This window comes from Triticum dicoccoides, chromosome 5B (assembly GCF_002162155.2).
Source record: "Triticum dicoccoides isolate Atlit2015 ecotype Zavitan chromosome 5B, WEW_v2.0, whole genome shotgun sequence".
Classification (NCBI taxonomy): Eukaryota; Viridiplantae; Streptophyta; class Magnoliopsida; order Poales; family Poaceae; genus Triticum; species Triticum dicoccoides.
In genome coordinates this window covers 588,521,413-588,535,318 of record NC_041389.1, presented here as the reverse complement: position 1 = coordinate 588,535,318, position 13,906 = coordinate 588,521,413, and the positions used below count along the sequence as shown (strand labels likewise).

Below are 13,906 nucleotides of genomic sequence, written 5' to 3'. Positions count from 1 at the left end.
CCCTCCCCCGAGCCGCCACCAACATATGTGCATCGAAGGTCATCCATGATGTCCGGCGCTGCCCACACAACCCTGTGGCACGACTACCTCCTAGACAGTTCGGGCCTTCGAGGACACCGCCTCGATGTCCAAGCTCCATCACTTACATCATGACGTTTGGGGCTACCATGGTGTATGATCACGGAACACTCTCCACGCGAGAAGGCGGGCCTGACGCCGTCGTCGGCTGAGCGGGCTTTGCCCCGCCGCCATGAGGAAAAGGAAGGAGGCGGCAAGCGCATTTTCTAAAGGTTTGGAAAGAACATTGACACTAATATTCTTGAGTGGTCTGATCTTTTTTGGGGTCTCCAATGACATCTCTCATATTAGACGCACTATCCGTCCACGCTCACTGGGCAAGCTGACACACGCATTTGTCCGGACTCTCGCAAGTGGCAAATTCAAACATACGAATTGGTCTGCAAACGTTTGGATGCCCGGCCGGATTGAATGTCAAAAACGGGCCGCATGGTCCTGCTGCTCTGCTCTTGAGCGGGGTTTCATTGGTGCCGTGGGGAGCTGCTCTGTTTCGACGGCCCAATCCCGACTGAACAGCATTTTTCTGCGAGTATGCACACGACAAAATTCGGATGATGATTCAGTCCGGCCGGGCATGCGTGATTGAAAAGAGCACCCACCGGCCGCTGGGTTTCGTTTCCACATACACGACCATGACCATCAGTGAATAAAATAGCTCATCGATTGGATATATTGCTTGCTCCAGAGTGAGATCTCACTCAGCCATAATACACCAGATCAACCAGCAACAAAGAAAGTAAGAAAGAATAGCAGTAGTACCAACCGAGCGAAAGGAATCGATCGGCAGCCATGGCGGGAGGCAAGAACCTACGGTTCATGTCCCACTTTCCTATCTCCTCCATTAATGGTGCTGTCTTCTACTATGTGAAGCAGCCTAGCCTAGTACTGCTTCGTCCCTTTGGTGGTGAGCCCGTAGCCGAGCGGGAAGAGCGGGTCGTAGTGCGCGTCGCCCACGTTCATCGGCAGCTGGTCCACCGACTTGAACCACGTCCGCGGCAGCTTCCCGGTGAACCCGTAGTCGCCGAACAGCGCGTCGGTGACGCCCTGCCCCTCGGAGCCGGGCAGCCACGCCGCCACCAGCGCGTCCGAGGCGGCCAGGAGCGGCTGCACCACCACGGGCCGCCCGCTGATGAGCACCGTCGCGCACCGCACGGCGCCGCACACCGCCTGCACCGTGCTCAGCCCGGGCTCCGGGATGGTCAGGTTCAGGTTGTCGCCCTTGGTCTCCGTGTACGGGTGCTCGCCCACCGCCACGATGGCGTAGGAGAAGCCGCCGCCCTTGACGAACTCCGCGTCGGGGTTCTCCGCGAACACCACGACCGTCGACGGGTCCACGGCGGCCTTCACGGCCTCCAGGATGGTGGTGCCCACGGTGGTGCGGCCCGTGTCGCCCTGCCACTCGATGGTCCACCCCCCGCACTGGTAGCCCAGGTTGTCGGCGTGGCTCCCGGCGACCAGGATCTTGGGCGCCTTCTTGGGCAGCGGCAGCAGCGGCGCGTCGCTCGGCGTCTTGCCGTTCTTGAGGAGCACCAGCGACTTCCTCGCCGCCTCCCTCGCCAGATCTCTGTGCTCCTGCATTCCAAACCGAGTAGGAAGTTTCAGACCTCAGAGTTCAGAATCGCCATGCCAAGCTGAAGGAAGCTGAAGGGAGTTTCTGAGTTTTTCAGCATCGGAGTTTGTTCCCGTACCTGCTTTCCTAGCTGCTCCATCATGGCAGGGTCAGCGTAGGGGTTCTCGAAGAGGCCCATGGTGAACTTGACCCGCAGGATCCGGGTCACGGCGTCGTCGATCCTGCTCATGTTGATCACGCCGCTGTTGACGTGGCCAGTCAGGAGGCTGATGAACTGCTCGTAGTTGTTGGGCACCATGATCTGCAACACCACAAGAATCTTAGGTCTCAGCCTGGCCAGCATCAAGCCACATTACTGCATTCACAGGGAAGAAATTGTGCTCACCATGTCAAGGCCGGCAAGAATGGAAGCCTTGACCGAGTAGGAGTAGTCAGATCCGGCAGGGGTGGTGATCCTGTCAATGCCCTCCCAGTCCGAGATCACGAAGCCCTGCAAACAAGATGCGACAATGGCGATGAGCGTCTGAACATCTGAAGAATGCTCCAGGCCATGAAGAGCAGCTGAACTTGAATTTGATTTTTGATTTTTTACCTTGAATTTGAGCGTGTCCTTGAGGTATCCGGTGACGAGGTCTTGGTTGGCGTGCATCTTGACCCCGTTCCAGCTGGAGTAGGAGATCATGACGGTGGAGACGCCCTTGTCCATGGCGTTCTTGTACGCCGGCATGTGGATGTTCATCAGGCCCTCGCGGTTGATGATGGTGTTGTTCTCGTTGATGCCGTCCACCGTGCCGCCGTCGCCCACAAAGTGCTTCGCGCAAGCTGCCACCTTGTTCCTGCATTCAACACAAAATTTGTACTCTCATCAGTCACATGAGTCCTACATCGGAATTTCTGTATGGTTCATGGACTGGATCTTACTGTCCGGCGACGAAAGGCATGCCGCTGGTGAAGCCCTTGGGGACGTCGCCCTGAAGGCCCGGGATGAGCTCCGTCATGGACTGCACGATCCGGCGGTCCTCGCTGTAGCTCTCGTAGCACCGCCCCCACCTCGGATCTCTGCACACCTGTTCAAGAACAGAAATCGAAACAACAAAAATTCAGCATGGCTCGCCGAGATCCAAAATTCGAAATGCCGCTGACATTGATGTCCAGGAGAGAAGACTCACCGCGATGCATGGTGCGAAGGCGTACTGGATGCCGGTGGCCCTGACTTCGAGCGCGGTGGCCTCGCCGATCCTCTTGACGAGGTACGGGTCCCGGGTGGCGCCGAGGCCGACGTTGTGGGGGAAGATGGTGGCGCCGTAGACGTTGTTCTGGCCGTGGACGGCGTCGATGCCGTAGATCATGGGGATGGCGAGGCGCGTGGACATGCAGGCCCGCTGGAAGCCGTCCACCATGTCCTGCCACTCCTTGGCCGTGGCGCCCTTCCGCGGCACGCTGCCGCCGCCGCTGAGCAGGCTGCCGATGAAGTTGTCCCGGAGCACGTCCGGCGTGGCCACGAGCCGCTCGATCTGGGTCATCTGCCCGATCTTCTCCGCGAGCGTCATCCTGCCCAGAAGATCAGCGACGCGGTCCTCCACGGGCTTGGCGGCGTCCTTGTACAGCAGGTAGTCGGCGTCGGTGCCGCCGAGCACGGCCCAGAAGAGCAGGAGGGCCGCGAAGACCGCGGGCGCCGTGAGCAGCGCCATCCTGTGCCGGCGCAGGAGCGGGGGCAGGAGCCGCCTGACCTGCGCGAAACATTGCAGCGACGTGATGAGTATCGCGGCGAGACCTTCCTCCAGTGGCGAGAGGACGCCTGACCGGAGACGGCAGGCGAGCCCGCCGGCGCCGTCGGCCATGGCGCGGCGTTGGGTCAACGTCAACGGTCGCGGTCAGCGGCGAGAGGAGCCCGGGGCGCCGAGGCTGAGTGGTGCGAGGAGCCATGGCAGCGGGCCGTGCCGGGGCATCGTCATCGCGTGCGGATTGTTTTTGGCAACCACCGACGGGGATGCTTTGTTTACTCCCCAGTTGAGTTGCGATCGTGGGCGCGGGGTGTTAGTTTAAGCGTTGTTTTCCGCCGCTTAATTTGGCAGAGCGCAGAGCAGCATGTTTTGCTTGTACAGAAGAGAACATGTACTAGTAGTGACATAGTGCAGTTGTGTACCGCAACGGTACTAAGAACAAATTAAAAGCTTGCAAGGACGTCTAATGGAATATATCAAAATCTACAGCTCCAAATCGCAATCCAACAACAGCAGAAGAGAATTAAACGCTGGGCTACAATATTACTTTGAAGCTAATGCTACTATTCGACGCGGCAAACGGGTAGGAAGTAAGCCATGAAAGTGTAATCACCGGAGGCAAGCTGAGGAAGAAGAGGCCAGGAGGCAGCAGCTACGGCGAGCAGGTTGCCTTGCGCTTGCGCCGGTCCCTTTGCAAATGCTGCAAGAACAGGGGGAGGGAGAGCACTATTGGTATGAGAGGTGTGGGGCGGGGTGAAGTACTGGGGTGGTGAAACACCCAGATTCAATGCGTTTGTTGCAACCGATTGGAAATTTGGGACCCTTCCCGCGAGGGAAAATCCAAGCCGCGTGAATGGCCGGCGCGCTTGGACAGATAGTTGGAGTCCAAGCACACACACTAAATGCTTCCAGCAAGAGGCACGCTACTTTTTTGGGGGTTTTCACAGAAGACACGCCTTGTTTTTGGCACGAGACACATGACGAGGTCGCAAGAAACAACCGTGGCCGGCTGGCATGAGTCTCTTACCGGAAAGGGGGCACCGGCACGGCAGAGCGAGGGTAGCTAGGGTCGACGGGAAGAAGAGGCGCGGCGAGGAGGAGGAGGCGTGCTCTTCCCGCTGCCCCTCTCCTTCCCCCTTATATAACCCGGGCAGGCGATCGACGGCGATAAGGTTCATCGACGATCGATCAAGGAGTGGTTGGGGTGTGCGATCATGCAAAACGGAAGCCGCCATTGCAATGCAACCGAAAATGTCCTCTTCTGCTCTGGTCCTCCAACCGCCCGCCTCTGCATATTTTGGCAGTCATCCGGCGGACTGGTTTCCCTCTTCCGACGAAGGCCGAACTGAAAACAACGGGGACGGCCGAGAGCGCGTGAGAGCCATCGCATCTCAACGGCAACAACGGCCCCGGGAATCGCAAGAAACAAAAGGCCAGGAATAGTGTGGTGTGCGGCCGCCAAGGACTCTGCTTAATTTATCCGGCCCTGCGAGCGAACTAACCAACTTACTCTGGCTAGGAGCTTGCTCGCCATGAGGCCCAGCATGCGGTGGAAAACGAAGGCAGTAAAGGAGGAGGAGGGGATGCGGCAGCGGGAAGACGAGAGGGGCGATTGATTGGTTGGTTGAAAGCAAGGATGAATGTTGGTGTGCAGGGGAACTGGAAAGGGTATAAATAGCGGCGGTGGGGTTAGTTACTTACCGGAGATTAGAAGCGACGGCGACCGGTGTGCGGCTGAGGACGACGGCGATGAGTCAGGTCCGATCCGACAGCGACGCCCCAGCCTCCGTGCCTATCTTTCTATCCACTATTCCACCGCCACCTATCTGATCTACCTTTCGTGCAGGATTCTCCCACCTGCCTTGAAACCCGGCCACAACTTGCAGGCAAGCAACAATGGCAGGAGGAGGACGAGGCCGGAGGAGGAAGAAGGTGTGGGCGGGGCGGGCAACGGCTAGGTGCGGGAGGGATGATGGTCCGGCAGTTTGGAGAGCGTGATTTTATAGCAGCATTGATCGATCGGGGAAGAAACGGCACGCAGAGGGACAGACAGGGACGCAGGGAAGCGCGGAGGAGGTACTACTCGGGCCGATTAGATTAGTGATTAATCCCCAACGTTCGGCTCGGGCTTCGGGGCACGCATCCCAACCGCCCGCCTGGCAACGGACGGCCAGCTGGGGCCGGCGACGATGAATGAATGGGCCATGCATGGGGGTGCGTGCGTTCCCGCCCGGGCAACGTGACGGCCATGTTGCGAGCCGTCCGGCCTCCTCCTTTTTGGTTTTTCCCCGCCGGTCCGAGCACGAGGCCCAACGGTAACCAACCGGACCCGGATCCGGGCGAGGCAGACGTTCGGGCGACTAGGGCCAGCCAGCGCCTCTTTTTTGTTTTTCTCTCTCTTGGGATGATCTTGTAGGACAGCCGTGCAGATCCCTATGCTTCCTCTAGTTCGCACCGTGCCATCTGTCTCGTGCTGGATGGATCTGATTTTTATTATTATTTTGAATTTTTTCGTGCATTTTTTCTCGCTAACAGGATGAGAAGATGGAGCGCATTTCGTTTCTTAATTTGGACGCATGCCCAAGGATTTGTAGCGTGCGCCAGGCTGTTTTAATTTTCCGAACGTTGGGAACTTAACTTTGGGTGGTGACAAGCTCTTTGACCGTTGGTGTTAACAACATATGCCGTGCTGGACTGATTAATGGGGTTGTGCCACTGGTAATGGGTGAATCCAAAAGATGGTTATAGCCGTGGACTGGACCGGAGAAGATGGGCCGGCCAGAGCAACAAGTCATGCGTTCGTGTTTACACGAAAATCGGTACATAGAAAAACAAGTGACGAAATGTGCGTTGCATGTGAAAAGGCTTGAACGATGTTTGAATATTGCCGTTTTTTCTAGCATTCCAAACTGCCATTTGGAAGGATTCGTGTATTTTACTTTAGTTTCAGGCCACATACTATCGCATATGTCGCGCCTTGTTCCATTTGGTGTAGCTTTTACGTATACGTTCTTTCTTATTTCCAACTGTGCGTTCTAAACCGCGCATAACCCAGAAATAAGTGCAGGAAAGCAGCTGGCTGGCTGGGCCGGCAAACTGAGCATCTAGACTACACGTTCCATTTATTTTTTATTTATTTTGCGACTGAAACCAAGAAAAAGAAAAAAAAAAGATTCAAGGATTGATGAGTGCTTTTGGTTTGTTTCTATGTTCAGGGTAGCCATGGCATGTGCCGTCACGTTTATCATCCAATATCAAAATATCCCCCTCTCCAACAAGTTAACTATGAGGTAGAAACCTAGCATAAATCAAAGTATACAGAGCATCTGTACGGTTTCGCTCGTGCAAACCTTGGTGCTTGACCACGGTTTCCCCGCCTCTTGCCAGCGCCGGCGCCGATCCGTCTCATCTCCTATGATCATGGAGGCATGGTGGATCCCGGTTCTTGCCGGCGGGAGGGCTCCGTTTATAGGTGTTTGTTGAGTTTTGTTTGGGTTTATGCCATGTTCAGGAAGGCGAGGCGGCAGCGGCGGTATCCTGAAGATGGAATAAAGTTCTCCCTGCCTAACCTTCGTCTCGACGGTGCTTCTAGCTTCGTCGGCAGGGGTCGGGAGGTGTGCCTCCGGCGGATCTCGTGGTATCCGATCGGTGGATCCGCTTGGATCCAATCTTCGTTCGTCTACGTTTGTGTGTCTGCAGGTTGGATCCTTCTGATCTACGCTTCTCTTCATCGGCAGTGGTTGTTACTCCGGTGCGCTGGTCCTACGGGGCCTTAGCACGACGACTTCCCGACCGTCTACTACAACAATATATGTCTAGCTCCGACGAGGAAGGGACGATGGCGATGGCGCGCCTTGGGCTCGTTCTGGTGCGTGTAGTCGTCGCTACGTGGTCTACAGACCTGGATGTAAATTTACTTCTGGTGTTCTTTGTACTACCTTGACAGATGATGAATAGACCATAGGATTTCTCCCAAAAAAGCCATGAGCTTGAAACCTAAGAGCATCTACAACCAGAGTCATCACATCCTGTAGGACCTTGAGAAGAGGTGTCTAGAGGGGGGGTGATTAGACACTAAGTACCAAAGTTGCAGTTTTTAGGTTTCTTTAAATTTGAGTGGAGTTTAGGCACAAGTTTAACATTCACAACATATAGCAAGCAAGCATGCAAAGAGTATATGAGCAGCGGAAAGTAAAGCATGCAACTTGCAAGAATGTAAAGGGAAGGGTTTGGAGGATTCAAACGCAATTGGAGACACGGATGTTTTTGGCGTGGTTTCGATAGGTGGTGCTATCGTACATCCACGTTGATGGAGACTTCAACCCACGAAGGGTAACGGTTGCACGAGTCCACGGAGGGCTCCACCCACGAAGGGTCCACGAAGAAGCAACCTTGTCTATCCCATCATGGTCGTCGCCCACGAAGGACTTGCCTCACTAGCGGTAGATCTTCACGAAGTAGGCGATCTCCTTGCCCTTACAAACTCCTTGGTTCAACTCCACAATCTTGTCGGAGGCTCCCAAGTGACACCTAGCCAATCTAGGAGACACCACTCTCCAAGAAGTAACAAATGGTGCGTTGATGATGAACTCCTTGCTCTTGTGCTTCAAATGATAGTCTCCCCAACACTCAACTCTCTCTCATAGGATTTGGATCTGGTGGAAAGAGGGTTTGAGTGGAAAGCAACTTGGGAAGGCTAGAGATCAAGATTCATATGGTAGGAATGGAATATCTTGGCCTCAACACATGAGTAGGTAGTTCTCTCTCAGAAATAGGATGCTGGAAGTGTAGGTTCAGTCTGATGGCTCTCTCCACGAATGAAGAGGAGGTGGAGGGGTATATATAGCCTCCACACAAAATCTAACCGTTACACACAATCTACCAAACTCGGTGGGACCGAATCATTAAACTTGGTCAGACCGATTTAGCAAATAATGTGACCGTTAGGGTTTTCGGTGGGACCGGAATGCAACTTGGTGTGACCGATATGGTTAGGGTTAGGGCATAACATAATCTCGGTGAGACCGATTACACAAACTCGGTGATACTGATTTTGGTAATTAGCTAAACAGAGAGTTGGTCAGGCAAACTCGGTTTGACTAATTATCAAACTCGGTGGGACCGATTTTGATAATGAGTCAACCAGAAAGTTTGCATTGTAATCTCGGTACTACTGATTGCTCAAACTCAGTGAGACCGATTTTGATAATGGACATACACAGAGAGATTACAATCCCATCTCGGTGAGACCGAGATCCCTATCGGTGAGACCGATTTGCCTAGGGTTTGTGGCAGTGGCTAAGACATCCAAACTCGGTGGCGCCGGATAGAAAGGATTGGTGGGGCCGAGTTTGACTTTAGGTTTAGGACATATGTGTGGAAGTGGGAAAGTAGTTGAGGGTATTTGGAGCATATCACGAAGCACATGAAGCAAGAGGCTCATTAAGCAACACCTCATCCCTCCTTGATAGTATTGGCTTTTCCTATAGACTCAATGTGATCTTGGATCACTAAAATGTAAAATGAAGAGTCTTGAGCTTGAAGCTTGAGCCAATCCTTTATCCTTAGCATCTTGAAGGAGTTCCCACATCCTTTAGTCCATGCCACTCCATTGTTGAACTTATCTGAAATATACTAGATAAAAGTGTTAGTCCAACAAGAGATATGTTGACATTAATTACCAAAACCACCTAGGGAGCACTTGTGCTTTCAATCTCCCCCTTTTTGGTAATTGATGACAACATACATCAAAGCTTTGGATAAAGATATAAAGAACATCAAGTAAAGCTTTGGAAAGACATGTAACAAGCATAGGCTCCCCCTACATGTATGCAATCATGTGAATATTGAAAATGGAAGCATGTGATAGCATAACCATGATAGAGCAGGCAATGTGTTACATGTATCTTGGCCATATGCATCAGAGCAAAAAGAAATATTAAAGGAAATACCTTCATGCCCATGAGTCCTTCTTGCAAACAGTATGTACATCAGCAAGAATTCCTCATACACATGATTGTGATGCATATACTTACCTTGTAGTCTTGAGTTGGCTTAGGATGAAATGAACCTGCGTAAACAAGGTTAGATAACACAGATACATCTACTAGCCAGAGCAAATAGAAGAAACTACAAGAATGCCAAGACTGGGATGACATGTAGAGAGTGAGTACCAGGTACTACATTTGATTAGACATGTCCCCAAGAGTAAAGATATGCAATGAATTTGAATGATCTTTTTACCTTAGATGTCTTGCTCCCCCTGAATCTAACATGGGATATTGGGAGAAGATATGGAACATAAAATCAGAGCTGAAAGATATAAATGAACAGAGCTAATGCAAACTAATGCAAGTAAGCACATATGAACATGTCTTTCCCCTCAAGAAGACATGTGGCATCTCTCCTCTTGAACATCAAGCATCTGGGATCCTTGAGAAATAATTTCTACTTAAGTATCCTCTCCCCCTGGAGATCTCTCTCTCTCTCTTCCTGAAGGATCTCTCTTCCCCTATGAGATGTGATCTCTCTCTAAATGATAAGCTTTGATGTGATCTCTCTCTCCCCCGTTGACATCAATTTCCAAGAAGGGCTTGATAAAGATGTAATCTCTCTCTCTCCCTCTGGAATTTATCGTGAATGGGTTTGGTCCTTGAGACACAGAACAAAGCAATGATAAAAATGTGATGCTTGTAGAGGACAAGATTCATTGAGTGGAGCTGGATCAGAAGAAACACAGAATATGTGGCAAAGAGTTTTTCCTGTTATGAAATTGGTGGCACCGAGTGGTATGCTTCGGTCATACCGAAAAGATTCGGTTGGACCAAAAATAAAAAATCGGTGTAACCGAGTTCATCGCAGAGAAAACACTTGTCACCTCAGCTCACTAGACTAGTAAGATCTCACAAAGATTTGCAAGGAATTAGATGCAGAAAATGCAGAGAAAACAGAAAGAAATCTAGATGAAGTTTTTTTTTTGTGAAAGGGGAAACACAAATGCATGAGACAAATGCAAAAACTCAGAAAAGAACACAGGAGAACTTCATCTAGAGATGGTCGGCAACAAAGTCACCTATGTTAGAGTATATTGACCTAGGAGTCAAGTGAGATCACTTGATCATAGGTCATACTCATCATTTAAGCTTAAAATGGGGTTGCCATTTTTTGTTTAAGCATCTTGATGTATTCACATCTTGTCGAGTTGCTTTAGCTCATGTCTCGGAGTAAAGCTTCTCTAAGATGGAATAACATACCTTGGTTGGTGGTGTTGTCCATGTAGTTGATCTTGCGTGGGTTGCTCAAGGTTGATGTAGCTCATCAAGAATTTGGAGCACCACTTGGAATTTGAGTCCATCTACCTACATGGGTTAGTTCTTGCAAGGAAGAGCACTTGTGTATCCAAAAATGACAATCATGAAACTCAACATAGAATTTGTCAAAGGATATGTTTGAATGGTTTTGTGCTTCCTTGTCTTCAACCACCTTGTGTAGAGACTTGGTGATGTAGAGATTGCTCAAGATATGAGTAGGATACAATCTCATGGAGTTTGATTCAACCAAGTACCTACATGGGTTAGATAACATGCAAGATACAAATATATCCAAGACATAAGTTTTTCATCATAAGAGAAATATCAAGGATTAGTCATAAGCTCATGTCTTGCATGTACCCAATGGAGTTTCTACTCCAAGTTTGAAGCATCAATGATGTTCAATTCTCCTCTTAACCTGCAAAACACTTTCTCATCAAGAGGTTTAGTGAATATAGCCGCTAATTGCTTTTCGGTGCGAACATGCTTAAGATCAACGTCACCCTTAGCAACATGATCTCGAATGAAATGATGACGAACTTCAATATGCTTAGTTCGAGAATGTTGCACAGGATTATGACCAATTTTGATAGCACTTTCATGGTCACAAAGCAATGGAACATGTCTCACATATATCCCATAATATTTAAGAGTTTGGGTCATCCAAAGTAATTGAGCACAACATGAACCAGTGGCAATATATTCAGCTTCGGCGGTGGATAAGGATACCGAGTTTTGTTTCTTGGAGGACCAAGACACAAGAGATCTACCAAGAAATTGACAAGTACCCGAAGTGGACTTTCTATCAACCTTGTCTCCCGCATAGTCCGAGTCGGAATAGCCAACAAGATCGAAAGAGGCCCTCTTAGGATACCAAATGCCAAAATTTGGTGTATGGATTAAGTATCTCACTGTCCTTTTCACGGCCTTAAGATGACATTCTTTAGGAGCAGCTTGATATCGTGCACACATGCACACACTTAGCATAATATCGGGACGTGAAGCACATAGATATAACAATGAACCAATCATAGAGCGATAAACCTTTTGATCAACCGGTTCACCATCTTTGGTCAAGTCAAGATGTCCACTAGTAGGCATGGGTGTAGTCATACCTTTGCATTCTTGCATATTGAACTTCTTGAATAAGTCCTTGGTGTACTTTGTTTGAGAGACAAAAGTACCTTCCTTAGTTTGCTTGATTTGCAACCCAAGAAAGAATTTGAGTTCACTCATCATAGACATCTCAAACTTCTCCGACATTAGCTTTCCAAACTTCTCACTAAAATGAGGGTTAGTTGAACCAAATATAATATCATCAACATAAATTTGGCACACAAAGAGTTCACCATTAACCCTTTTAGTAAAAAGAGTAGAATCAATTTTCCCAAATTCAAAGCCTTTTTCAATAAGGAACTTGGTCAAGCATTTATACCATGCTCTAGGAGCTTGTTTAAGTCCATAAAGAGCTTTGTGAAGTTTGTAAACATGATTGGGTTTCTTAGGATTGACAAAACTGGGAGGTTGTTTAACATAAACTTCCTCCTCTATTTCACCATTTAGAAAAGCACTTTTAATGTCCATTTGGTATGAGGTGATATCATGGTGATTAGCATAGGCAACTAAGATGCGAATGGACTCAAGTCTAGCAACGGGGGCGTAAGTCTCACCATAGTCCATACCTTCGACTTGTGTGTAGCCTTGGGCGACGAGACGTGCTTTGTTGCGAACTACTTGTCCATCTTCATCTTGCTTGTTGCAAAACACCCATTTGGTACCGATGATGTTGTGGTTGTTGTCGGGCTTCTCAACCAATGTCCAAACTTGGTTCCTCTCAAAGTTGTGTAGCTCTTCATGCATAGCATTTATCCAATCCGGATCTTCCAATGCTTCTTCGACCTTCATAGGTTCAATGATAGAGATGAAAGAATAGTTTTCACAAAAGTTAGCTAAACGAGTTTTAGAGCGAGTGATTCTCCCGGTTTGAATATCATTGTAGATTTGCTCGACGGGATGGTCTTTAGCAATTCTTGCTCGAACTCGTGAAAGCTTTTGCTTGGATCTTCGTTGAACATCTTCTTCATCTTGTTCTTCTTCTTGGCCTTCTTCATTGTTGGTGTTGTCGTTCTCTTGTCGTGGTGGAGAAGGAGGTTGTTGACGTTCATCTTGATGCACTTCCTCGTTTCCTTCATCTTGGTGTGTCCCACTTGTGGATGCTTCCGTATCAACTCTTGGTTCACCTTGTCGTGAAGTAGAAGCTTCCACTTGGATAGACGAGGTACTCTCCTTCACCTCCGTTGGACGGACCTTGCCAATAGACAAGTCTTGGATTGCTTCTGAAGGATCTTTGTCTCCTACATCAATTGGCAATTGCTCTACTTGCGAGCCATTAGATTCATCAAACTTCACATCTACCGTCTCTTCAACCTTTCGGGTGAAATTGTTGCAGACATGGTAAGTGTGAGAGTTTGAGCCATAACCTAGTAGGAAACCTTCATGAGACTTAGGAGCAAATTTAGAACGACGAAGCTTATCAAGAATGTAGCACTTTGAGCCGAATACTCGAAAGTATCCAACTTGGGGTTTGTTACCGGTGAGTAGCTCGTATGCCGTCTTGCCGAGTAGCTTGTGAAGATACAAGCGATTTGTTGCGTGACAAGCTGTCTCAACCGCTTCTGCCCAAAAGTGCTTCGGCGTCTTGTACTCATCAAGCATCGTTCTCGCCATTTCGATGAGCGTCCGGTTCTTCCTCTCAACAACTCCATTTTGTTGAGGTGTGTACGTAGCCGAGAACTCGTGTGAAATCCCTTCTTCATCAAGAAAGGTGTCCACATTTGCGTTCTTGAACTCCGTTCCGTTGTCGCTGCGAACCTTCTTGATCTTCACTTCAAATTGGTTTTGGGCCTTCCTAGCGAAGTTTTTGAAGATCTTTTGGACCTGCGATTTATCATCGAGAAAGAACACCCACGTAAATCTGGAAAAATCATCAAGTATAACTAGACCAAAAGAATTTCCACCGAGACTCTTGTAAGAGTTGGGACCAAAGAGATCCATGTGAAGTAGCTCGCGTGGTCTCTTTGTGGTCATGATGTTCTTCACGGGATGCCTTCCTCCAACCTGTTTACCTGCTTGACAAGCACTGCAAAGTCTATCCTTATCAAAAATGACATCATTAACACCAAGGATATGATTCCCTTTAACAAGCTTGTCAAGGTTTCGCATAC

At 49.5% G+C, this 13,906-nt stretch overlaps 1 protein-coding gene across 7 annotated transcripts; it reads right to left on the bottom strand.

Moving 5' to 3' along the window:
- Nucleotides 1–720: 720 nt before the first annotated feature.
- LOC119311825 (beta-glucosidase BoGH3B-like) lies at nucleotides 721–5,349 on the bottom strand. 7 transcript variants are annotated; one of them, XM_037587532.1, is made up of 8 exons: nucleotides 4,484–4,859; nucleotides 4,400–4,437; nucleotides 2,818–3,378; nucleotides 2,570–2,715; nucleotides 2,241–2,484; nucleotides 2,034–2,138; nucleotides 1,767–1,949; nucleotides 721–1,650 (listed from the first exon to the last, which is right to left on the bottom strand). In XM_037587532.1, the coding sequence occupies exons 1-8, from the start codon at nucleotides 4,605–4,607 to the stop codon at nucleotides 958–960; spliced, it is 2,094 nt and encodes a 697-aa protein (XP_037443429.1). In that variant the 5' UTR covers nucleotides 4,608–4,859; the 3' UTR covers nucleotides 721–957. The 7 variants fall into 7 exon arrangements, with proteins under 7 accessions (XP_037443429.1, XP_037443434.1, XP_037443427.1 ...); XM_037587537.1 differs by lacking the exons at nucleotides 4,400–4,437; nucleotides 4,484–4,859 and adding an exon at nucleotides 4,883–5,038; XM_037587530.1 differs by having other exon boundaries at nucleotides 2,034–2,484; nucleotides 4,484–4,862.
- Between the last annotated feature and the right edge of the window lie 8,557 nt (nucleotides 5,350–13,906).